At 53.5% G+C, this 24,510-nt stretch overlaps 1 protein-coding gene across 5 annotated transcripts in view; it reads right to left on the reverse strand.

Moving 5' to 3' along the window:
- The window catches only part of ERG (ETS transcription factor ERG), a 221,736-nt gene that overhangs the window by 26,389 nt on the left and 170,837 nt on the right, over window positions 1-24,510 (reverse strand). For all 5 annotated transcript variants that reach the window (XM_079766584.1, XM_079766583.1, XM_079766580.1 and 2 more), the window contains 2 exons: window positions 23,196-23,413; window positions 10,223-10,371 (listed from right to left, as the gene is read on the reverse strand). In XM_079766584.1, the coding sequence (XP_079622710.1) occupies window positions 10,223-10,371; window positions 23,196-23,413 (367 nt within the window). The remainder of the gene's footprint in view (window positions 1-10,222; window positions 10,372-23,195; window positions 23,414-24,510) is intronic.

The following is a 24,510-nucleotide window of genomic DNA, read 5'->3' on the forward strand; positions in this document are numbered from 1 at the left end:
CCGCCTGAGCCAGGTTTTCCTCGGTGGGGAGCACCAGGACCCGGAGACTCCAGCAGGACAAGGGCTGAGATGACTTCAACTCAAGGAAGAGCCATCCCTGAGGCTTCCTCTGTGACAAGGACCCCAGGGTCAGAGGCGGCCAACAAAGGGATGCTGAGGATCCTCCGAGGGAGGCAGCTACACACACAGCGCGGAATGGAATGTGTTGTCCAAGCAGGTCGTGCAAGCCCAGAGAAGCTGCAACTGATCCCAACCGGGAAAAGGCAAAGGTTTCACCAGGGGGGTATGGCTTGAGTCTGCAGTAACAGAAAGAATTTGAAAGAGTAGGAGAGAAGCCCTTCAGTTTAAGGGAACGGCTTGAGCCCAGCGTCAGACCCACGGAGGCACGAAATAGCTCATGTGTCCAGGGAGACCTGGGCGTGGCTGGAGGGGAGGGGTTTCGAGGGACCCCAGCCACAGACAGATGGCGACGGAGATGAAAGGTGGGATCCGGTCAAGGGGAGCCCTGAGTATCTTGCTAAGGAAGCTGGACTTTATCAGAGTCTTCGGAAATGTCTGAGGAATCAAAGAATGTTTTAAGTTACATCAAGCACCACAAACTTGGTGACAAAATAAAAGGCTTTACTGGGGGTCAGGATACCCATATGTGGGTCTGATTCAACCATTTATGGATGTCAACGTTAAGCTCCCGGGGAGTCGTTGTCGGTGGGGGGTTAAGCAGTGAGCTGTTAGGCGACCAGAGAAGTAAGTGAGATAATGTATGTGAAAGCACTCTGCCAACATGACGTATTGCAGCGAAGGAACGCACCCACACCCTGGGCTCTGCACTGCAAACTCGGCTAAAATGAAATAAACAATCTATTATCGCCGGCAGCCTCTTCCTTCAAGCACAAAAGTCTGATTTATCACTTTATTTTAAGAAGCTCTTGGAGGTGCTTCTGTCAGATGAATCATGAGCCACCAAAGATAAGTGGTGTTTTCAGCCTCCAGGCCAATTGTTTTGAAAACATCTGTGTCATCACTCCGCATTTCACGGACATCCACGCGGCGAATCCCCGCACAGGGGCGGGGACGAGGAGCCCTCGCTCTCTGAAGCCTCTTATTCGCATCTTAGCCGACATGGTTAATATCCCAACGTGGTACGAATGCTGTTTCAGTGAATTGGAATTTAAAGAATAAATAAAAGCAAAGCATAGAGTTCTGAAGTTGCAATGTTTCCTGTACTGGGTGGCTGGGCGGAGAGGCAGTGGATGGGAGGAGGGTTGAATTTTTTTTACATTTCCCTGCCACTGGATTCTGACCTGGAGTTCCGCTGTTGCCAGGAAAGTATTAAGTAGATATTTAAATTAGCTGGAGGGTATTGCATTGCTGTAGACATACTGTACACCGTCAGGAAACCGAATCCCTCGTGCAGGCAGGCATCCTATTTCGAAGACCCCTCCTGGGGCACGACTAGCAAGCTTAAGCAACAGCCAACAGAGTTCACTGGCTTGAACTTGAGCTTTAATCCACCAGAAATTGAAATGTGATCTCTTTACAGCCTACCCTCAAGGCTGTGTCTGAAACTCTTGATTTCCAAACTTATGGGTGGAGGTGTTATCATTCTGATCATTATTAATTTCTAACTTTATTGCACTTCAGTTGGTGAATGAGGTGATATGACATGGATTTTCTTTTATATTGGCTGTTTCCGTTTTTGTGGGTTTTTTTGGGGGGGTTTTTTTGTAGATGTGTCTTGAGTGCTCAAAAATTATAAGATCTCTAACTGTTGGGTGCAGGTTTCTATACATAACTACTGAATCAAAATTGGTAACCTGTATGTAATTTTTATGCCATCAATTTATCAATTACTGAGAAGGGCACATTAAAATCTCTCACTAAAGTGGATTCATCTGTTCTTTATGTATTTTTAAACTATCTGATTAGGCATAGACAAGTTTGTCATTGTCATACATTTCTGTAAATGCAATCCTTTTCCATTGTGTAATAATCCTCAATTATCCCCAATAATGCTTTCTATTTCCACTGTTGTCAGCTTCCTTTTTATTAGAATTTGATAGTATGTCTTATTCTGTCTGTTTGCTGTCACTCTTTCTTTGTACTAAATATTTTTGTAGAGAGTATACAACTCCTTTTGGAGTGTTTTTAAGAAATCTTTCACTCTCTGTCATTAATGACCAATTTGGTGTATTTACATTTATTGTTACTGATTTAGCTATTTCTACCACCTTATTTTGTGCTATTGACCTTGCTTTGTTCTTTATTTCTCTTTTCCAAATGTCTGATTACATTGATCTATTTTTCTTCATTTTTTTCCCTTTCTCTACTGGTTTGGCTGTTTAACATTCTAGCTCTATTCTGTTTCTTTACTTGTTAACCTTTAAACAAAACACATTTAATCATCAAATACATCCTTTTCCCAAAGAATGCAAGGAATGCAGAAATCTCCAACTCTCATCGTCCATCCCTAATCTTACATGATAATGTTGTCCAATGGTTTTATTCTGCCTTATTGTACTCCCTAGTTAGGAAGCTGTGGTTGTCACTTTATAGCCATTTCTCTTTAATCTGCCCTCATGTTAACCAATGTCATTGCTCTCACTTCCTTCTTATATCTCACTCCTTTGCCCTAGGACCCATTTTCTCTCTTTATTAAATCCTGTTATGGCCTGAACTGGGGGGTCAGTTAGCAGCAAACTCACTCTTTGAAAGAGTCTTTATTTCACCCTCAATGGACCTCATAGATTAGACTGTGCTCTTAATAAACCTGTTTCATTTGCATCTTCTCAAGTTTACTTTCTTCATCTAAACGCATTATTCTAAAGAACCCATTACTTCCCCTGGCTACCATGACAGAAAAAAAGAAAACAAAACAAAACAAACAAACAAACAAAAAAAAACGGGTTAAGAGCCCAGAGGACAGCTAGAATATGCCTGTTTCTCCCGGTCTCAGGAGATCTTTCGTCTATGGCCCCCTGTCCTCTGCTCTGTTCCTGAGGAGTCTGTGCCCTGTAACTGGCATTATTTGCAGATGGTCCGTGCTTTTTCCTGAGGTGGCATTTAAGTGCTTTGTCTCTGCTCTTGCAGGCTCACCAGAATGTGATGGCTGAGGCTTATTCTTATTTTTTCCTTCGCTGGCTGGCGCTTCCTATATTTGGGAACCGGTCTTGTTCATCAATTTTGGGAAGGTCAGCATTTATCTCTTCAAATACTTCATCTCTTTCATCCTCTGTTTCCTCCTTTCTGGAACTTCATCAGATCTGCACAGGATGCTACCCCGAGTCCTTCCCACTCGGACCGTCTCATGTTTTCCATCTCTGTCACGGTGCTGCACTCTGAGAGCAACCTCAAGTCTACTTCCTTCCAGTCACTCATCAAATCAACTGTTTACCGCACCTTCTGAGTTTCTAACACTTTTTTTGAATCTTTTTTTGTGTTTCTAGCAGTTCTATTTCTTCTTCTTCAAAATAATATGTCCTTTTCCAAATTACCTTGTTTCTCTCCTTTTTGGTTCCTTCTTGTATGTATTGCATCATTTTAAAATCTATTTACTTTACATTCCCCGTCCTATACTTCAATTATCTACCATTCTTGAGAGCTTAATTATGTCAACTGCTGTTTCTGCTGAATCTTGGTCTAGGGAGACTTGTCTCTTCCTATTTTTGTAATTTGGGGTTGCAGAGCCATCTTTGGTGGGTCTTTTCTTTAAAAAAAATGTTTTTATTGATTTCAGAGACAGGAAGGGAGAGGGAGAGAGAAAAAGAAACACCAATGATGAGAGAATCATTGAACAGCTGCTTCCTGCACGCCCCCTACTGGAGATTGAACCCATAACCCGGCATGTGCCCTGACTGGGAATTGAACTGTGACCTCCTGAGTCATGGGTCGGCACTCAACCACGGAGTCACACCAGCCCTGCTTCCGTGGGTCTTTATCTGCAAGAAGTGTGTAAGGCTCAGATGGAAAACATCCCCCCCCCCCCCCCAGGGAGATTCTGTATCTACTTCTGTCTGGGTTCTAGGAGCACCTTTCAGTGGTTAATTTCTCAGCCTGGGGGTTGCTGGGATAACACAGTGGTGTGCAGGTATGTATAGGGATTGGGGAGGGAGCCAGGTTCAAATCCCTGTGAAAGCTCAAAACCTCATCCCTGCCCTAACTGACCTTTAAACTCCACATCTCTATATTATAGGCACTGGTACCCCAACCCCACCCACGCCACCTAAGCTGACCGGTGCCAACGTGAGACCAGGCTGCTGTTCCCAGTTCCCTCCTTGTTTTAGTCTCTAAGGAACTCACTTCTTCCCGGTTCAGCTTTGCATTAAAAGGATGTTAGCCTCTGGGCAGCATTTCCAGGTTTGAAGTTCAGTGTCTCACAGAACCAAGAGCCTTTTCTGCATAGTTTTTACCTATTTACTCTACACCTTTTCCATGTTGAAAGGAAGAGGTTCGTGATCGTTAATACCTGTCACCCTGACTGGGTCACAGGCCGCCCAGATATTTGGTTCAACATTATTCCTGGTGGGGGGTGTGAGGGTGTCTCCAGAGGAGATTAGCATTTGAATTGGTGCCTGAGAAGCAGGTGGCCCTCCCCTGGGTGGAGGGAGTCCTGACCTGGGGCCTGAGTAGAACAAAGGGGTGGAGGCAGGGAGGACCGGAGCTGCCTGACTTGGGCTGGGCCTTCTCCTGCCTTAAGACTCAGGCTGAAGGCACCACGGTCAGCTCTCCTCAGTCTCGGTTTGCAGATGGCGGGGTTGTGGATTCTACGATTAACTCAGCCTCATGATCACGTGAGCCAATTCCTCATAGCAGATGGAGGAGAGAAAATGAGAGACAGATATGAGAGAGCGGGAGGGAGAGAGAGGGGGCGCTCTGCTTCTGTGAAGAACCCTAATACCAAGTTGAACAAAGATCATCAAGACTCTTTGCACCGGCCCCCTCGGTGATCCTGACTCGCCCCTCGGTGATCTTGACTCCCACTAACTAAACCCGACAACCATTAGAGCCATAACTGCCGTTCACTGACCTCTGCTTGCTGCTCTGTCTGCTGACAAAGATGCAAAATCATAATCACCGTCCCACGAACCTTATAATCTAATAGACTGGCTCATAGATAACCAGCTCTAACAAGTTTGAAACATAATGTGCTGGCCTTCCAGGCTTGGTCAGAGAGCAGATTCTTCTATCCCTTGTCCTCCATCTGCTTTCGAAGCTCAGCCCTGAGATGCCATACGCAGGGAAGGTCCTGTGAGAGCAGCGGGAGCCTCTGCCAGTGTGAGAACTCAGAGCCCCGACTTTGCACCTGCCCTGGGCACGTGCTGGCTGCTCACCGAGCGGCTCTCCGATGGAACCCCTGCTCCCTGAGGGTGGGTGTCTCAAGAACCAGGCTGGTGGAACGGGCTTTGCAACCGGGCAGGAAGGGGGGTCACGTCTCCAGCCTGGACAGGCTCGAGGGTCAAGCCCAGGGGTTCCTCCCTGGGACACACACTGCCCTCCCTGCGACACTTCTACTTGAACACAGGGATTGTTTCCCCAAATAACTCTTCTCACGTTTTTGTTCTGGCTGCCAGGAAACTCAAAAGCCACACTGGAGCTCAGCTACAGCATCGCGGCTGAGCCGGGTCAAAGGGCTGCATTCCCCCTCCATGGGGGCCTGGCTTTCCACAAGTCTTTTCATTTTTGTGTTTGGAGAGTGAGGAAGGAGGCAAGGGGGCGTATCAGGATGACACTTGAACCAACTGAGCTGCCCAGCCAGGGCCCCACTAACATTTTTAATTGCCTTCGTGGTGCCCCTAATTTCTATTGGAACAGGAGTCTGGTTCACATGCTTATCGGTAGTTCCTTTCACAAGGCATCTCAGCTCCTTCATGCAATTAAATAGTGTACCTGTATGTAAGGAAGGATAGAGAATATAATCTAAAGCAGTGGTCGGCAAACTCATTAGTCAACAGAGCCAAACATCAACAGTACAACGATTGAAATTTCTTTTGAGAGCCAAATTTTTTAAACTTAAACTTCTTCTAACGCCACTTCTTCAAAATAGACTCGGCCAGGCCGTGGTATTTTGTGGAAGAGCCACACTCAAGGGGCCAAAGAGCCGCAGGTGGCTCGCGAGCCGCAGTTTGCCGACCACGGATCTAAAGCAAAATGAAGTGTTGTAATAAAAGACTTGCTAAGGTGCAAGAGAAGCAATTTGTTTGCCAAAAGATCAAGGGTGGGTTTCAAAGAAGCCTTGAGGAGTGAGAAGGGTTGCGGGCACAGACAGGAGGGGACAGCACAGAGGAAGACGCTGGGTTGGGACAATGCAGGGAGGTGACTGGCGGGCAGGACGTGGCGCAGGGAAGTGGCGGGGGAGGCAAAGGGATGCGGGAATCAGGTCACGAGGGGGAGAGGAAGCTGTTCTTGACCAGTCCTGTTTCCATCCATCTCGGTCCCCAGATGCCTTGAGGCATCTGTCTGAATCATTCATGGAAGTCTTAATCACACACCTCCTGCTCTCTTAGCGTGGGTCTTATCTACTTGTTCTTATCTCCCTCTGTCAGGGCGGTCATTTCCTCTGTGACTCCTGTGAGTGACAAGTGCTCAGTGAATGTTGCTTGAATTAAGCAAAAGTCCCCGGCATGCAGGGTCTGAGTAAGACACAATGAGTAGTTTCAACCGTGTGTGTTTGGGGGCCATGAAGAGGGGGTTTTAAGTTGCATAAAAGCTTTTATTCATGGTGACTGGAGCACAGTAAGTGCTCTGTGAATGAATGAATGAATGAATGAATGAATGAACGAACGAACGAACGAAGAGAGAAACCAGTGAAGAGATGAATGTGGCTACTCTTTCTCTCTGAGACTCATGATTACCACGAGTTCTTAAGGCCAAGGTGGATAGTTAGAAGATAAGAGTAGCATCTTTGAAAAACCCAACACTTTGGCATCCATTTTAGGGAATAAGAACAGAGAAAAAGAAAAATCTTTCAAAATAATGTCAGCGGCTAGAACCAGAGGCCCGTTGCATTTTCGATAGCATTTTGCAACTTTTGAGAAAAGTGGATGCAGACGGTGCCTTCCTCTTTGTGAGCCTCCTGGTTAGCACATCGCGAGCACAAGTCACAGCCCACGGAGCAGCAGAGGCCGCCAGAGGCACCCGGGCGGAGGGACAGCATCCCCGCGAAGCTGACCGAGCCACCCACTCATGCTCCTGAGAACAGGCCCGTTCCCGGGTGCCCTGGGGACCCGCTGACTCTACACACGGGCCTGTGCTCGCAGCCCGGGAGGCAGCCCTGGGGACACTGCCAGCCGGGGGGCTGCTGATAGGAACGCAGTGCCATGCACCCGGGCCTGGCTGGTGCTGATCCAATTTGTCCAAACGGAACTCCGCGCTGACACCAGTGGCCGTTGGCGAGGTGCCCTCGGCGCTCAAGCTGTGTTCTGGTCCCGGGTGTCCCTGGCAATGCTTTGCCCCATGGCCTTTACCCAAGTGACTGTGCCCACCAGTGACTAAAACCACATCGTGAGGGAGAAACTTTAGGAAGACCAAGTTCCCTCCTACCAAATGGGGGATGACGATGATGACTTTGGAATGTCAATGGGAGATTACTGCTTTCCATTCTTCCTTTGTGCCACCCCCTCTTCTGAAAGCGACAGAGCATGCCTTTATTAAGAATAATGAACACGGATTAAAGTAAACTTTACTTAGTGTCTTCTGTCCAGATTAGAGGTCCTCACACTTTATGATGTGTGAAACCCACCCAGGAGCGTGTTAACAAGGCAGGGCCCTCACCTCCCACCTGGAGGCAGAAAGTCTAGAATCGCGATTCTTAAATCAAAGCTCCCAGGCGTTCCTCGTGGCCGTGGTTGGAGCAGACCTGGGGAAACAGTCTCTAGTCGGGCTGCAATCAAGCAGAGCCACCAGGAGCCGTTTACCGGGCACAGGTCTCGGGCCCCTCTGATTAAGACCGAAGTCACAGAAAGCCACTTTGAGGTACATCTGTGTCAGAGAGAGCCAACCCGTGAAATGCAGACCAAGACACACAGATATGCACACCAGAGAGACAGACAGATCGATGACAGACAGGTGGTATAGATCCACAGGCAGATGCTAGAGAGCTGATAGATGATAGACAGACAGATGATAGACATATGGAAAGACAGACAAATAGATGGCACACAGACAGACGGATTAGAAGTGCAGATGTGGTTTACTGTCTAACTAGTATGCTCTGAGAGGGAGAGGCACAACCCAACAAGTTTGCCAGGGCAACAGGCATAAGCCAGGGCCTCCCAGAATGTCTGGTGGCCCTGCCAATAAGGGCTTCTCTCGTGACTTTCCTGTAATCTTCCTATAACAAGCCAAGGAACACGTTTTTCTCTTGACTCAGAGTTAATAGCTGGGCTTCATCTTTCCCACATTAGTTTCCTGATGGATACTGAGCCATGAGTCCCCTTTACACTGCCCGCTGACACCTGGGAGCCAAATAACACCCGCTTTATAGCTCGAGTTAAAGACGGTATCAAAGGGGGGACACTGAGAAGTGAGGGGTGCAAGTATAAGAACGCCCTCTGAGCACAGACAGGCCTGGGCCTGCTTTCGTGCCGCCCTGTCTACCCGCCGCTTTTCTGGCCAGTGCTATCAGGACTGTTGGTAGGTCTGGGACATGAATGTCGGTATGTAGCTGCTTGCTGGTATAAATACTTAGAGATAATCTTTTCTTTCAAGCTATCTTTCTGATGTGCACACCTAGTGTTAAGCAAAGCATCTAACTAGCACAACCACATAAACCCCTTGGACCCCCAGGTCTGGAGAAGTCTATCTCTGGATGCAGAGCCCCCATGCCCAAAATGTGCCTGAGAGAGGCCTGGATCCTGGAGCAAGGGTGCAGGTGGGGGTGCAGGTGCAGGTAGGGGTGCAAGTTAGGGTGTAGGTGCAACTGGGGGTGCCAGTGAGGGTGCAGGTGCAGGTGGGGGTGCCAGTGAGGATGCAGGTGCAGGTGGGGGTGCAGGTGCAGGTGGGGGTGCAGGTGCAGGTGGGGGTGCAGGTTAGAGTGCAGGTGCAGGTGGGGGTGCCGGTGAGGGTGCAGGTGGGGGTGCAGGTGAGGATTCAGGTGCAGGTGGGGGTGCAGGTGCAGGTGAGGATGTAGGTGCAGGTGGGGGTGCAGGTGCAGGTGGGGTGCAGGGGGGGGTGCCGGTGAGGGTGTAGGTGGGGGTGTAGGTGAGGATTCAGGTGCAGGTGGGGGTGCAGGTGCAGGTGGGGGTGCAGTTGAGGATGTAGGTGCAGGTGGGAGTGCAGGTGGGGGTGCAGGTGCAGGTGGGGTGCAGGTGGGGGTGCCGGTGAGGGTGTAGGTGCAGGTGGGGGTGCAGGTGGGGGTGCGGGTGCAAGTGGGGGTACAGGTGAGGGTGTAGGTGCAGGTTGGGGTGCAGGTGCAGGTGGGGGTGCAGGTGTAAGTGCAGCAGCTGACAGAGTGGCCTCAGGTCCTGCAACCTCAGGGCCATGTTGGGGAATGATCTGGATTGTGCAATGCAGCTGTGTGTGTGCGTGCACACATGTTCATCTGTGTGTCTGTGTATGAGCACAGATACATGAAGCTTGACCAATAACTGAAAGATACAACTTGCAAAACCAGCCACAACTAACTCTCTTACAAACACTGTTAACTGAATAACTGCCCGCACTCGCGTGAAGCAACCCCAGGCGGGAGCCGCTGAAAGAGGCCTTGCCTCAGGAGCTGAAACCGGCTTTACACAAACACTCTGAGCCAATCTGCGCGGCCAGCCCTCCGCCCTCCCCACCGGCACCGGCGATGGATCAGAAATGGTGGGCGCTCAGACTTGATTAAACTGGTACAATACTGCTCCCAACTGTTTGTTTTCCCAGGTAAAGAAACAATTTTTTAAAAACCAGCAAGGCTACCACCTGTTACAAATAGCACTTCATAAAAGAAAAGATCTTTAACACCACACAATCGCAGGGAAAGGGCAACTCGTACCTGTAGGTCACTTCCATGGACATTCTCTCTCTCTCTCTCTCTCTCTCTCTCTCTCTCTCTCTCTCTCTCTCTCTCTCACACACACACACACACACACACACACACACACACATACACACACACCAGTGAACATTTCACTGTATGTGCACAAACGCCTGCTGGCTCCCATGTACAAACCTGCTGTAGACCAGGGAGGGGGCGGGAGCCACAGGCGGAAGGACAGTTCGGGGACCCCTGGGAAGGGCACCTCACCTGCGGGGACGATGACCCTGCGCTCGCTCGTGGTCATGTTCGGGGGCGGCAGGTGCTTCTCCTCCAGGTAGCTGCCGTAGCTCATGCCCACCTCCGGGCTGCCCACCATCTTCCCGCCTTTCGCCACACTGCACTCATCGGGCGAGTTTCTGGTGGAGAAAGAGAAATTGCTCCATTACTGTGGCAACGGACACCACGCTGCCTGGCCCTGCCCTGAGACAGGGAAGCGGGAAGGTGAGGCGGAGGTGACTGGGGAGAAAGGAGGAGACGCGACAAGGCAAATTCAGGGCCCGCTAGGGACTGAAGGTGTCCCCCAAAGTCCATAGGTTAATGTCCTAATGCTCAAAGTGATGACATTTAACCCTTTGCACTCGCTTGCTTTTTTCTAAATTCATTTATTCTAATGCTAACCGTGTCGAGTCACACTCGACATCCGAGTGCAAAAGGTTAAAGACGGGGCCCTTCTTTCTTGTTTTCTTTTAAAAATATATATATATTTTACTGATTTCAGAGAAGAAAGGAGAGGGAAGAGAGAGAGAAACATCAATGATAAGGGATGTCCCCCAACCCGAGCATGTGCCCTGACCAGGAATTGAACCACCACCTCCTGGTTCCTAGTTGATGCTCAACCACTGAGCCAGGCCTGCCGGTCGGGTGGGCCTCCTAATTAAGTGTAGATGAAGATGCAAGGGTGAGGCCAACATATTGGACTCGTGTGTCCTTATGAGAAAGAGGGGAGACCAGAGAGCTCGCTCCGTCCCATGAGGAGCTGGCCTTCCACAACCCGAGGAGAGGGCACTCCCAGCCCACGACCCGACTGGCACCTTGACCTTGGGCTTCCCGTCGCCAGAACCGGGAGGAATCCTGTCTATTGTTCCAGCCCCTCTGAAGTGCCCAGGCTCGGGCCCAGCCAGGAGCGGGCGCGTGGGAGCGAGGCGGCCACCTGGCTTCTATTTCTTCAGCAGCTCCTCCTGAAACTGTCATGTCAAACCTCCATCTGCAACAACGGATTGGAAACACGTGCAGAAAACGGCGAACCGCCGTTTGTTCTCACTGCGTGACAGTAAACAGGCCACGCAGACAGATGCTGGGACGGACGCCGGCGCCCTCCGCCAGGCTCAGCCTAGAACCAAGTTCCTCTTTCTCAAAACCTCAGAACACCATCCTCGGGTGGAATTTCCGATTCCAATTTCACGCCCATCTTTAGTGATGGGGCTTGGAGCCTCACCATGTCCCAAGCTCGGTGCCAGCAGGCAGGCTGAGAGGGGGGCAGGCACCCTGGGAGGGGGGCATGCAGCGAGCAGTGAGGATGCAGAGGGACTCAGCCGCTGGCCCCCGGGGCCAGTTCCCAGGGCTGTATGTATAAGGCAGCCACAGCCATTAGGATAAGGACCGCCTGCCTTGCTGGACAAAGAAAACAGGGAATTTTTTGAGATTCAAAAAACTTGAATTTTTTGGTACAATCATATTAATATTTGATATAAGTCATATTAATAAGGAAACTCCAAATAGAAAATCCAGCTTAACCAGGAAACAGAAAAATACGTAAAATCCTTCTGAGAGGGTCCCCCACGGACGGCGAACCCAGGACTACGGCAGAGGCCTCTTCATAGTCAGGTCACGTCTTCCCAGGTGGCTTTCTAGACATGGCCTCTCATCCTCAACCCTGCACATGCTTATTCATTTTCCCAGGACACCCCGAGGCTCCCCTGGATTTTAAACTTCCTCCCCGTGTCCAAGGCCTGAGGGTGTGTGGGTGTCCTCCAAACGTCATTAGTGGGGGATGTGCCAGCCACCCGGCATGGACTTGACCTTCATGTCTGACAAGGTCACAGCCAGTCAAGGCAGGAGGGCCCTCTCTGGGTGGCGCGGGGCTGGGGTGGGATGCAGAAGGTCATTCCAGACCCCAAGGCCACAGCGGGGGAGTGGACAGGAGGGGCAGAGAGAATCCCCTCGGCATCTGGGACTTGGAAAATGTACGTCTGTTCCCAGCGCCACCTGCTCATGTGCCTGGTGCTGCTGGAGGGAACTCTGTGCCGGCCATGAGCGAGGAGCCGTTTGTGTCTGTGGACGGAGGCTGCAGTCGGGGCCACCCAGGCCTGAGGATGGACCAACACCCCGCCCTGCTCCACGGCATCCTCGCAGCTGTACTAACACGAAGGAGATTTAAAAATAATAACGGTCTGCGTTCCCATGGCGAGGACCCGCGAAGTTTCCAGCGCTGCCCACACATGCATTATTTCCCCTCGATGCCGTTTTTCCTGGCTTCCCACGTTTATCTCCGAAAGACCCATCCTAATATCAAAGCACTGAGTGTCTTCGCTTCAGCCTTGGTTTCCTAGCCTTTCGGAAAATTCCACCCGTTGAGCGGAGGGTATGTTTGGGTCTATTTGTCTCAAGGAGAGAGAGTTACTAGGCGAGTGAGCTACAGGGAACTAGATGGGACTCAGGTGAGGGGCCTACTCAAGGGACAACCCTAATGTCCAGGCTGAGACTGTTCCGAGTCCTTCAGGCACTCGGCCATTCAGGCCAGAGTTTAAAAAAAATATATTTTTGATGATTTCAGAGAGGAAGGAAGAGGGAGAGAGAGATAGAAACATCCATGATGAGAGAGAAACATTGATCGGCTGCTCCTGCATGCCCCTTGCTGGGAATCGAGCCCGCCACCCGGGCATGTGCCCTGTCTAGGAATCAAACCGTGACCTCCTGGTTCCTAGGTCAATGCTCAACCCTGAGCCACACCAGCTGGGCCGTGCCATTTTGATTGAGTGCCTGCTGTACACCAGGCACCCTAAGTTCTTTCTTCTCCAGCAAGGCAGTTACCTACCTAAAAAGTGAAAGGTCAAAGAGATATATGGAGCCACAGAAATAGGAGACTTGGGGGTTATGGACCCTTCTGATCAATGCTTTAATTTTCTTCTAATTCTTAACAGTTGCATTTCCGTTATCTGAGGACATGTACTCTGGGCATGGGTCACAGTAGTTTTCCCACAGCTTTAAAAACAAAACCCCCATCAAATCCTGAGAGGTGACAAGCCCTTAAGTCTTGTCCCGAGCTTTCCAAAACCGTGTGCAAGTATTTAAAGTTGGGGCCGTTTGAGTGAGGTTCGTTTGTTTTCGTGCTGTGACCACAAGACATAATTCATCGCCTGAAGCTTCCCCATGCCCGCTGCCGTGGTGAAAACAGGCCTGCAGACCCCATGTCAACAGCCGCCCCTTCAGGACAATGAAAACACAGTCCTTTCCCACTGTGTCTGGTTTTAGCTTCGGGGAAAGGGAGAGTGGAACTCTGCTTTTGACCATTTCAAATAGCTGTTGTAATAAATCTACGGGAACTCCAACCGCAGAGCGGGGAGAGGCTCGCCCGTGGGGCCGCGTGCTGGACTCAAGGTCGACGTCGGCGACAGGGGCCCAAGGCGTTCTAGTCTCAGTGTTTAGTCATTGCCCCTGGTTCTGACTCTTGGGAATTCCAACAGCAGAAGAGCGGCGTCTATTGTGCAGGCCCTGATCTGAGAGGGGAGCCGTGGGCCCGGTGTGGTGGGTGCAGCTCAGCCCCCGTCTGGAGGTGTGGACAGGAGAGAGGGGCTCGCTCCGGGACGCAGAGCCAGGGGGACGCGGAGCCAGGCTAGAGGCTGGGCAGCCTGAACTCACTGTCACTGCTGGCCCCTGCCTGCACCAAGGAAAGGTGGGACGCTGCCCTTAAAAGGTAAAGCAGCCGGCCAGTGTGGCTCAGTGGTGGAACACGGGCCTGTGAACCAGGAGGTCACGGTTTGATTCCCAGTCAGGGCACGTGCCCAGGTTTCGGGCTCGAGCCCCAGTGCGGGGCGTGCAGGAGGCAGCTGATCACTGATTCTCTCTCATCACTGATGTTTCTGTCTCTCTCTCCCCCCCCCTCTTTTTCGAAATCAATAAAAATATATATTTTTAAAAGGTAAAGACAATCGTAACTTCAGAAAGGCATCAAGAACTCCCACCCACGTGTCCCTGGGCTGCAGCCCTGCAATACACTTGCCAGTCCTATTCCAGGACGCCATCCCCGGGGACTGCTCCGCCCCCACACGGCAGGCGGCAGACACAACCAGGACGGGTGTAAACAGACATAAGAAACGGAGGCAATTCCTGGAGGAGCACATTTTTCCAGGGGCGTCCATTAGGCACGGCTTTAAATAAATGAATCCTGAACATGACTCGGAGAACGGGAAGTCCGCAATGAAAGCCTCCCATCGCTGCATTTTCACCCCGGGCCCAGGTGTGGTGACAAGGGACCCACGCGGCGGGAGGCCAGCCTCTTTGTCGACGGCCCTGTACACGGCCATCACGCATCCTGATTCGAGTCACGGGGGGACTTCCCACCACAGCCCGGGGTTCCGCCCGCACCAGGCCCTGCCTGGAGGGAGGGCCACGCGTTCTCCGCTCTCACATCACAGGGATTTGCACGTTCCACGCGTTGCTTTGGAAATGCACACGGCAAAGAGCGTTCCTGTCAGCCCTGGATTCTTAGTGTTCATGTAGGTGCTGTCTAGCAGCTGCTGTGAACATGCCAACGCAAGTCATTAGATGCTCGCTAAACGGAGCCTCGTCGGCGAATATGAAGTGCCTCTGTCCTACTGTTTGGGGCATAAACGTCTTTATTGCAACTAAGCACGGTTAAGGCATTTCTCTCAGACTCTTCAGAGCACACAGCAGTTATTATGCAAATCAGAGCCGCAACGAGCTATCACCTCACACCTGTCGGGAGGGCTGCCTGGGAACCGACTCATGCTAGGGTGGCTCCAAACTCCTTTCATGGAATATTTACATCAGAATAAATACGTGGGCAGGGCACTTAAAATGCTGCCTCGCACACACGATAAACGCTATGGGGTAGCTGTTCTTATCCTTTTCATCAACACGCCACCACGGGGTCGGTACCTGCAGCAGGGATGTTACAGATAAAGCCCAGAGAGGGGGATACAGGTCATGCCCAAGGTCACATGACCAGCAATGGAGGAGGTGGATTGGAACCTAGACCACGGGAGTCCTCAGTCCAAGTCCTTGACCCCACACTATAGGGTCCCCCGTGGCCTCTTTCCCAGACATAAAACACGATTGAATTGCCCCTCAGAAGACTCTGGAGGGTTTTCCGAAGGACATCCTGGGGGGCCCTGAAGACAGTCGTGCAGAAGGCAGATGTGAACGCGACAGGGGAGGCGCACTGTTTACTTGGACGCACGTGTGAATTTTGGTAAGTCCGGCTCCGGAGACGTTGGCCCCCTCAACGTGCAGCTGAGTGTCATATGCTCCTCCCCGGCCCTCCCTCGAGGGGCTCGGCGTGGGGCGCGCTCTGCAGGGGACGGGCCAGCATTCCTGAGTGGGAGAGGGGCTCAGAGGCAGAGGGGGCCGGAGTGCACTCAGATCCTGGGCCTGGGCAGAGAGCGAACCGAGGACCAGGGCAGAGGCTGGGCCCCTGGGAACGCAGTCAAGGTACTTCTGTAAGGTCACCTGGGACACAGCCCAAGACAGAGGCTCCCTTCAGCTGTTTCCACACGCCATGCCTTTTCTGCGGGAGGGGCGGCCTCGGGGGGGGGAGGGCAGTGATGTGCCTGTAAAAATGCGCCGAGGAATTAAAAGAAGGGCTGTGGTTGTTGAAAAGCGAAATGAACTTGGCATCTGACGTCGGTTTTCAGAGTCGACTGAGAGCAGGCAGTCCGTCACGGACAGAGCCCCCAGTGAATGGCACCGGCCGAGCCGGGAGCCTAACAGGGATGGAGCCCGGCCCGGTGCTGTCGTCTGTGCCCGGTGAATGGACCTCGTTTATCCAAGATCGACCCCAAGGCAGCCCCGAGCCACGACCCCGGGCTCGCCAGCCACAGCAAGCCTGTAATTCCCCCTCGGTCCAGAACAGTGAGCGGAGATTCGGGCCTGACAGGAAGTCCAAGGCGTGCCGACGTGGAATTGAGGAAATCAGCAGACCTCCTTCCGGGGGCGGAGGCACGGCTCATCCCCAAAAACTGACCCATCCTCGGAGACCTGTCCTCCAAGACCCGCCCTCCTTCCTGTTCCGAATTCCTCCTGCCCTGGGAGACTGCCCCACTGCCCTGCTCTCCACCACATGCTGGTGGGGGGTCCCAGCTTTCCTGCAGAGTGATCTTCCCAAATACAAACCCGCCCGCCCCGTGCAGCCCAGCCCTCCCTGACCCCAGGCGCCCACGGATGAATGCACACTCCCTAGATCCTCCTCGGCATCTAGTCATTATTCATTTAATACATATTACAGAGTAGCCCTAGCTGGTTGAGCTCAGTGGATAGAGTGTCAGCCCTCGGACCAAAGGGTCCCAGGTTCGATTCCAGTCAAGGGCATGTACCTTGGTTGCAGGACTAATCCCTGGCCTTGGCTGGGGCACGTGCGGGAGACAATCAATGTGTCTCTCTCACATCCATGTTTCTCTCTGTCGCTCCCCCTCCCTTCCACTCTCTCTGAAAATCAATGGAAAAACATCCCCGGGTGAGGATTAACAATAAGAGAGAGAGAGAGAGAGAGAGAGAGAGAGAGAGAGAGAGAGAGAGAGTCAGTCTGCCAGGCACTGTCCCAGGTGCTGGGGATACCTGAGTGTCCCTATTGTCATAGTGGCTGTGATTGTGTGGCTTAAGTCCCTCTCCTGACTCCCCGTACTCTGCCCCAAACACCCCAATCCACGTCACCCCGACACCTATGTGGGTACGCAAGCCCCTGCTGCCTCCCATGCAGTCTCCAGCTCCTTACTGCTTATTAGAATGTCACTGTCTTCACGAATGTTCTTCCGTTTATTGGGTGGTTTAATGTGATGAGCTCCCGGGGCGGGGGGGTGGGGGGTGGGGGGGACAGGAAGTTTCCCAGGCAGCTCCCCTCTGTGAGCCCAGGACATCAGTTCTAAGGGAGGGCTCACCGGGCAGCGAGCCGGCAGGCACTCCAGGCCCGGCTCACACCTCAACATCAAGTTCCCTTTGCTGACCAGCCAGTGTGTATCAGTGGTTGACCCATGAACCAGGAGGTCGCTGGTTTGATTCTGGTCCGGGCACATGCCTGGGTTGTGGGCTCGATGCCCAGTGGGGGGTGTGCAGGAGGCAGCCGATCAATGATTCTCTCTCATCATTGATGTTTCTCTCTCTCTCTCTCCCTCCCCCTTCCTCTTAGAAATTAATAAAAATATATTTTTTAAAAATTCCCTTCACACGTGGTTTTCTTCCTAAGAACCCTGAAAGCACACACTTAGCCCTAAGCGAGTGAACAAACGCCTAATCAAGGTTTGGAGCAGGAATTGAGGTAAGTCCCCACAAAAGGTATTTTTAGGCCCGAGACAAGGAGGGGGTTGTCTGGAGGGCTCCGGGGTAGTTGGCGGGTCTGTTTTGTTTCTGAATCAGAGGCGATGGAAAAGCTGCTTCAGGCCCCGCGGCCGGGCGGCGGGTGGAGCGCCGTGATTCATGGACGGCCCGGCTCGGGCTGACACTGGGGCTCTGTCTTCACAGCCCAGCGCAGCTCTCACCCTCGTCAACACCCCCTGCACCTGGCATCGCAGCCTCTTCCCACCAGCCTGCCGCCCCTCCCCTCTCCCAAAGAGCTGAAGACCAAGTTCATTAAAAAGTCACCACAACCCACAGCGGGCTGAGTCCCTCCCTCCGCGGCCGGAGTGTCCTGGGAAGAGCCTCGATATTCAAGGACACATTTCCCCATTTCTCTTCTCAGCTGGGAACGGGGATTGGCGAGGCCAGCCGACAGTTAGGCCTGGAAACCTGGGGGTAAAGGCATCTTCTGGGGGCCATCGTTTGGAAATGAAATGCTCTGTAGGACAAGGTATCCACAGGTAGTTACGCGACAGAGATGGGTCGTGACATCTTTTCTGTGTTGTGAGGTTTTGTGTTTCTTTTTGTTTGTTTGTTTGTTTTGCTGGAAACACTTGCATTTCTCAAGAGAAAAGACGGAAGCCCAACCATTACGGTGGTTTGGGTTTTTCCCTACCTAACAGGCTATGGAAATTCTGGTTAACCCAAACCATTTCCCTTTCGAGGCTAAAAAGTGCCCAAGCAGTGGCCCAGTGCCCACTGCCCGTGCCCACAGGGACCCTGTGGGATTCCCCGGCACCGGGGCCCTCCTGCTACAGGCGGTGCCCGTCATCTGACTTCCGAGTGATGGCCACGACCAGGCGGAGAGCCCGCCTCCCTTCCTCGATTTCCCCGCGTGTGGCTCTCCGTCCCTCCGTCCCCTCTCAGCTCCGCAGCCGGTGAACTGACATCCCGAGTCCCAGGCCCCTCACCAGCCGGACACGCTGCACCTGGACCTCATAAAAACCACCCGTTTGCGGGTCCCCAGCACAGGGCCACCCACAGTGGGAAACGGTCCTGCCAATCCGCCTCGGACCCGGGCGGAGAGGCGCACAGGCGGCCTGGCTGTGACTCCCGCTGCCCTGCAGTGATGCCCAGGCTCAGAGGACCGGGAATGTGGGGGGGAGGGGGGAGAAGTCAAACCTCAGTGAGTCTCAGGAGGAAGGCCTGCAGGGGGCGGGTCCCATGGACCCCTTTCAAAGAGCAAACACTGAGTGCTGCACGCGAAGCGGGAGAACCGGACGTGCCAAGGCCATTAGCCGAGCCGCCATCCTGCAGCCGGGAGGGGGCACAGCCCCGCTTCCCTCACGGTGACAGCCACCACCCCGAAACGGACACGGTTTATTTCTAACTTCAGCCCAACAAGTATCTGAGGAGGCTTCCTCACACGGACTCTAGGAGGTGGCTGGCTGGGAGACGCCCCCTGAAGACAGCGGAAGGAGAGGCAGGGAAACTGGCCTGCTGGGCTAGAACAAACCGGCCCTCCTAGGCCAATGTCTCACCTGTGCAGCATCTACAAGAGATCACAACAGTATCTGGATCCGTGCACCTCAGCAGAGAGGATAGACCATATTGCTTGCCCGTCAGCGGAGAACACTCAGCTGTCCCAGCCGAGAGAGAAGATGCCCACTTTAGAAGGAGCCTGGAGGGCGTGAGGAGGCGCACAGGCTGTGGCCACATTGCCTACGACAGGAGACTCGATGGTCTCCATCTGTGAAATGGGTCTAGGCCAGTGGTCGGCAAACTCATTAGTCAACAGAGCCAAATATCAACAGTACAACGATGGAAATTTCTTTGGAGAGCCAAATGTTTTCAACTTAAACTTCTTCTAACGCCACTTCTTCAAAATAGACTCGCCCAGGCCGTGGTATTTTGTGGAAGAGCCACACTCAAGGGGCCAAAGAGCCGCCTGTGGTTTGCGAGCCGCAGTTTGCCGACCACGGCTCTAGTCCAATGGTCCCCAGGGGGGACCTGGAGAATGAGTTATTAACAGTGAACCTTCTTCATTTCTTACGGTTCTAGGGGCCTCATATACAGTGTATAAACACATATTGTGACATAGGTGTGCATTTCAGTTCTCTACTATGTTTTGAAACTTTATTTGCTATGTTTTCATATCACTTCATATTATTTTTTTAAAACAATTTCTTAGTGATTCCTTCCTCAGTACCTCAACTGTCATTTCATTCTTTGATTTTTTCTCTCTCCTGGCTGCCATGTTCTTTGGAAGCTTATTTAGACCAAGTTCATGGCCTTTTAGGCTTCCTCCACGTGAATAGGAGTTCACTTTTTGAATAAGAATTACATGTCACGGGGATGACGGGGGGAGGGCGGGCATCAGGATTTTAGAGATGCTTAGGTGGGGCATGGCCTAGTCACAATGCCATCTCCTAGATTTAATGAGGAAACTGGATGACATCGTGTATATTATAAATCATGATGTGCTATAGAAGTGGTGTTTAATATTACTCCTCACAGACGCTCTCCTTCCTGCACAGGTGGTGGGAGTCACCCCCTCCCCCCCTCCCCTCCCCCCGCTGGGGCGGGGCCCTGAACACCCCTCCGTCCTTGTACTTGCCCGTGTGACCTCACGGGACCATCTCCACCTCTGCTGGACCCATCCTCACAGCAGCCAGCCCCGGGCGCGAGGCAGAGGAAACCCCAATCACGGCTGCTCTGGCGCAGGGCTCCCACCTCGCGGACGGCTGGCGCTGGGCCAGCTCATTCCTTTGGAGGGGAGGTGCTGCCCTGCGTTTAGGACGTTGAGCCTCATCCCTGGCCTCCGCCCACTAGATGCCAGGACCACCCCCCCCCCCCGAGTTATGACAATAAACATGTCTGCAGACATTGCCACACGCCCCTGGAGGCCCAGTCACTGAGGCTGAGAGGCACCGAGGCCGAGAAGGGACGTGCTGTGTTCACGCAGCGCACAGTCAGCTCAGTGACAGCGAGCGCTGTGCCTGCTGAGGCTGCGGTGGTGACGACCCCGCTGGCTCACAGCCGTGGTTCCTTCCTTCCCTCTTCTCTCCAGCGTCTTATGGAGATCTATCCTCATAGCAAGAGGTCCCACCGCCCCACTGCCTTTCATTTCAGGAGCTCTGAGCCACAGGGCTGAGGTTTTGTCACATTCTACCGCGCGGGGTCACAAACAGGCCCTCCCTCCTCCCAGAGCCCGGGGCCTTTTCCTCCTCCGAGGGCGGCTGATGGAAGGACACGGAGAGGACTGTCCCCAAGGAAGCGCTCTGCGTGGGAGGAGCCGGGTCCTGTCCTGGCAACTCCTCTCCCGAATCCCTGAGGGCACCCCTCCGGCAGGGAAGGCTGCCCTGCAGGGCAGGTGGGCATGGCGCTGGCTACTGAAGGCGGCCCGGGCCCACATCAGAGGACGGTGGCTGCTCGCCCTCCTCCTCCTGTTAACGCAGGAGCAGCACAGAGAGAACAAGAGAAGCCCTGTTCCTGCGGCACCGCTCTCACCTCCGCACCGAGGCTCTCTCCGCGGCTCCCTAAATCCAGGCCGGCCTCGGGGAGCTGGCCCTCAGCCCCACCCGGGAACAGGGACCAGGGCACGCCCGCCCTGCCACTGCCGGCTGGGCAGCATCTCGGTGCCCTCTGCCCAAAGTGTGCGCTCGCTCTCTCTCTCTCTCTCTCTCTCACACACACACACACACGTATACACACACACACACACACACACACACACACACACACACACACACATTTCCTGCACACAGAAACGGGTGTTCGAAGCAGAAAGCTCTGGAAATGCATCTTGCTCTTAGTGTCCCCCCGACGACTCTCCTGGGTGTGCATGGGGGGGGGGGGGTCACGTGACCCCACCAAGAGAGAACCCACTCAGTTCCCGGGGTTCTCTCCACCCTCCCCTCCATCCCTCCGCTGCGTTCCTCCCCACATGGCTACACACACTCCGTCCTCCTAAGTCCCAGAAGTGCAGGGCGGCGGGGGAAGCAGGCGCGTGTGGAACATCACACAATAACTAACTCATATCCACGCAAGAGTTCACTCTGCGTTTCGTGCGCTCGCCACGGTAAACCTGTGCTTGGTGGAAACACTACCACACAGGACAGGACGGACCTGTAGGATCATCACACGCATCACGTAAGCACCCGGGACTCGGGGATCCTGGACCCGGGGCGGCGTTTTCTACCCGGGACCTCTTGGGGGTCTGGGAATGAATCCCTTGGCGAGGTCCGACGTGGCCGCCTGGGCCTGAATTCCACGTGAAGCCCCCTCGCCACACCAACGCGCCCCTTCGGAGCGATACTCCCAGAGTCAGGGAGAAAGCCGACGCGCAGAGCCCAGGAGAGGCAGGCTCTGACCAGCGCCCTGCACGCACGCTCCACACTCACGATCCCCTCTAACGTGCTGGGACCGGCACCTTCATCGAGGCCGCCCCAGAAGCGGGCACACCGTTTCCAGCGCCTATAAAAACGCAGTTAGCCTTAAAACACCGGGTGTGCCCCAAAAGGTATACACACACTTGGAATAGTTCTAAACGCAGTGTTTATGAAAACACGTTTCATTTTCAAAACTGAGCACGCAGCGGTGACTCAGCTGTCACTCAGCTGCTAAGCTGTGCGTCCATTGTTCTGGGACACCCTCGCCCCACGCGCAGCAAAAAGGGCCGTTTAGTGGACAGCGCCCTCGGTGTGGAGTCAGACACCCTGGGTTTGAATCCAAATGGAGCCCCGTTAAGTTGTGATCTTGAGGTAGCCAGAACAAGTCTAAGCCTCGATTTCCTCACCCGTCCAATGGGGACGAGCACCCCTCACCGGGCTGCTGGGGGGCGCGCGGGGGCACGGGAGGAGAAGGGCCTTGCGCACGGGGAGGCGGCACCAGGGCGGGCGAGCTGTCTCGCACCTCCACGTCGGATCCTGCAACATGTTAAGAAATTACCCTTTCTTTGTCCTGCGATTTTATATGCTTCTTCCTGAATATAGATGGGGTATGATATCATAATTGAAACCAACTTTACTTTTCAAAACTACATCCGACGAAACGCTTGCGAGGGCCAAGGCTCGTTCTGCATTTGAGAACACATTCTATCTGACAGCCCCGAGACGTTAACGACCATGGCGCTAGGGGAGCCCGGCTCTCCGTGTGAGTCAAGATGAGAAGCAGCAGCGAGCGCGGGGAGGAAGGGACAGAGGAGGGGCGTTGGGGGGGGGGGGCTGGTGAGGGTGGTGAAGGGCAGATGGCTAAGCAGCCCCCTTAGCGAGGGCAGACGGCTCGGACATATGCTGCCGCCTGGCCACTAGCTGACACTCTCTCTCCATACAAACGTAACACAGCCTTCTCTTCCGGACAATAAAAGCCAGAGATGAACTCTGCCACATGTGTGCAAGCCCCGCCCCCCCCCCCCCTCCCACAGCGCCCTCACGCCTGGAGAGCTGTATTGAACACCACATCTTCAAAGCGAGTGCTCGGTAAACATACCACCAGTTTTACAACCTCCGTCCTCAGCACGGAGCCGTCGGGGAACACGTTTCCTCAGCCTGGGCCCACGGGACGCCTCCGCGGCCTTCCTTCCCGAATGGATCTTTGTGGGAAAGAGGGGCCGAGTTCCCCTGGGCCTCCACAAGGGACAGGGAAGCCGGGGGAGGGACAGGAGCCAGCTTACCTGGAGCCGTTCACCTGGTTAGGGTTGCATTCCATCTTGATGGTGACCCTGGCCGGGGGTTGCGACAGCCAGTCCTGCTGAGGGACGCGCGGGCTCATCTTGGAGGTCTGCCCATAGTCGCCGGAGGAGGAGGCGGTCATGTCCGTCTTCGCCAGGTGCGGCGTCCCGTAGGCGCACTCGAACAACGACTGGTCCTCGCTCACCACCGATAGCGCTTCCTGCAGCCCAGAGAGACACCGTCAGCGCCCCGGAGGACAGGCCTGCTTCCAACAGGCCTTTCTCACCGGGACCGCGGCTCAGGGGGTTGGAGGGTCTACCTTCCAGAATTAAAAAAAAAAAAAAAGAGGACCTGGCTTTCTCCCCTGCAGACCCTGGGAGCGGGAGCAGGCCGGCCTAGGGAAACTTTTCCGCAGGTCTCCGCGCGGCCCGGGCCCGACTGCAGCCGCCGAGGGACAGCCCACTTTAATCTCCACTCAAGGAAGTTGGATTTCAAAGGTCTTCGAAGACATCCAATTGCATGTGTCATTATTTGACAAATGCAATCTATAATTCAAGCAGACAGGGTACAGGACGGCCGTGAAGATGAAAAAAAGAAAAGCGACGCTCACACCTAAGCATCTGGCGGAGTGGCCACATTCCCCGGAGACGCTGAGGAGGAGGAGGAGGAGGCCCTTTGGGAGGGGAGCGGGGGGAAAACGGAGCGCGAAGGACAGACACACAGATATGAATTTTTCCACTTTGGAGTTATTAGCTGCAATAGGCTCGCAAGTGGTGGTTCCATGATGGCGAACATCTGGATGATAAATGAACCAGGGGAAAAAAAAAAAAAAAAGCTGTGAATTATCCAGATGCCTCCCAATACCAGGATGTTTAAAATATCTGGATCAGCGACTCACTCTTCTTTCCCCCTTCCTCCCCATCGACATCTTTGCTCTTTTGCGTAATGTGGGGAGAAGAAGTAGACCTTGGTTGCGGGTGGACCATCCTTCCGTGGTTTTAAGTCAAACAAGTGGCCAGCCCACGGCAGAGGCGACGTGGGGGCCTCCCCCGCGTGAGCGACACGCTGCGCAACACCCACGCGCCACACCTGAGAGGACCCAGCGGTGGTTTCTGTCACACGCACAAAACCCACGGGACAGCTCGTTCCGACTCCAGCCTGTTGGCGAGCTCAGGGCTGCTCTCAGCTAGAGAGATGCGGGTGCGGGCTGCGTCCCACGGTTTTTAAAAATGGAAACTTTGGAGCCTGGGGGACTGTGGAGACCGCCTCATCCCCACATGAGAAGATCGGAGATCAGAGAGATCCAGACCTTGATGT

This window comes from Cnephaeus nilssonii (assembly GCF_951640355.1).
Source record: "Cnephaeus nilssonii genome assembly, chromosome: 3".
Lineage (NCBI taxonomy): Eukaryota > Metazoa > Chordata > Mammalia > Chiroptera > Vespertilionidae > Cnephaeus > Cnephaeus nilssonii.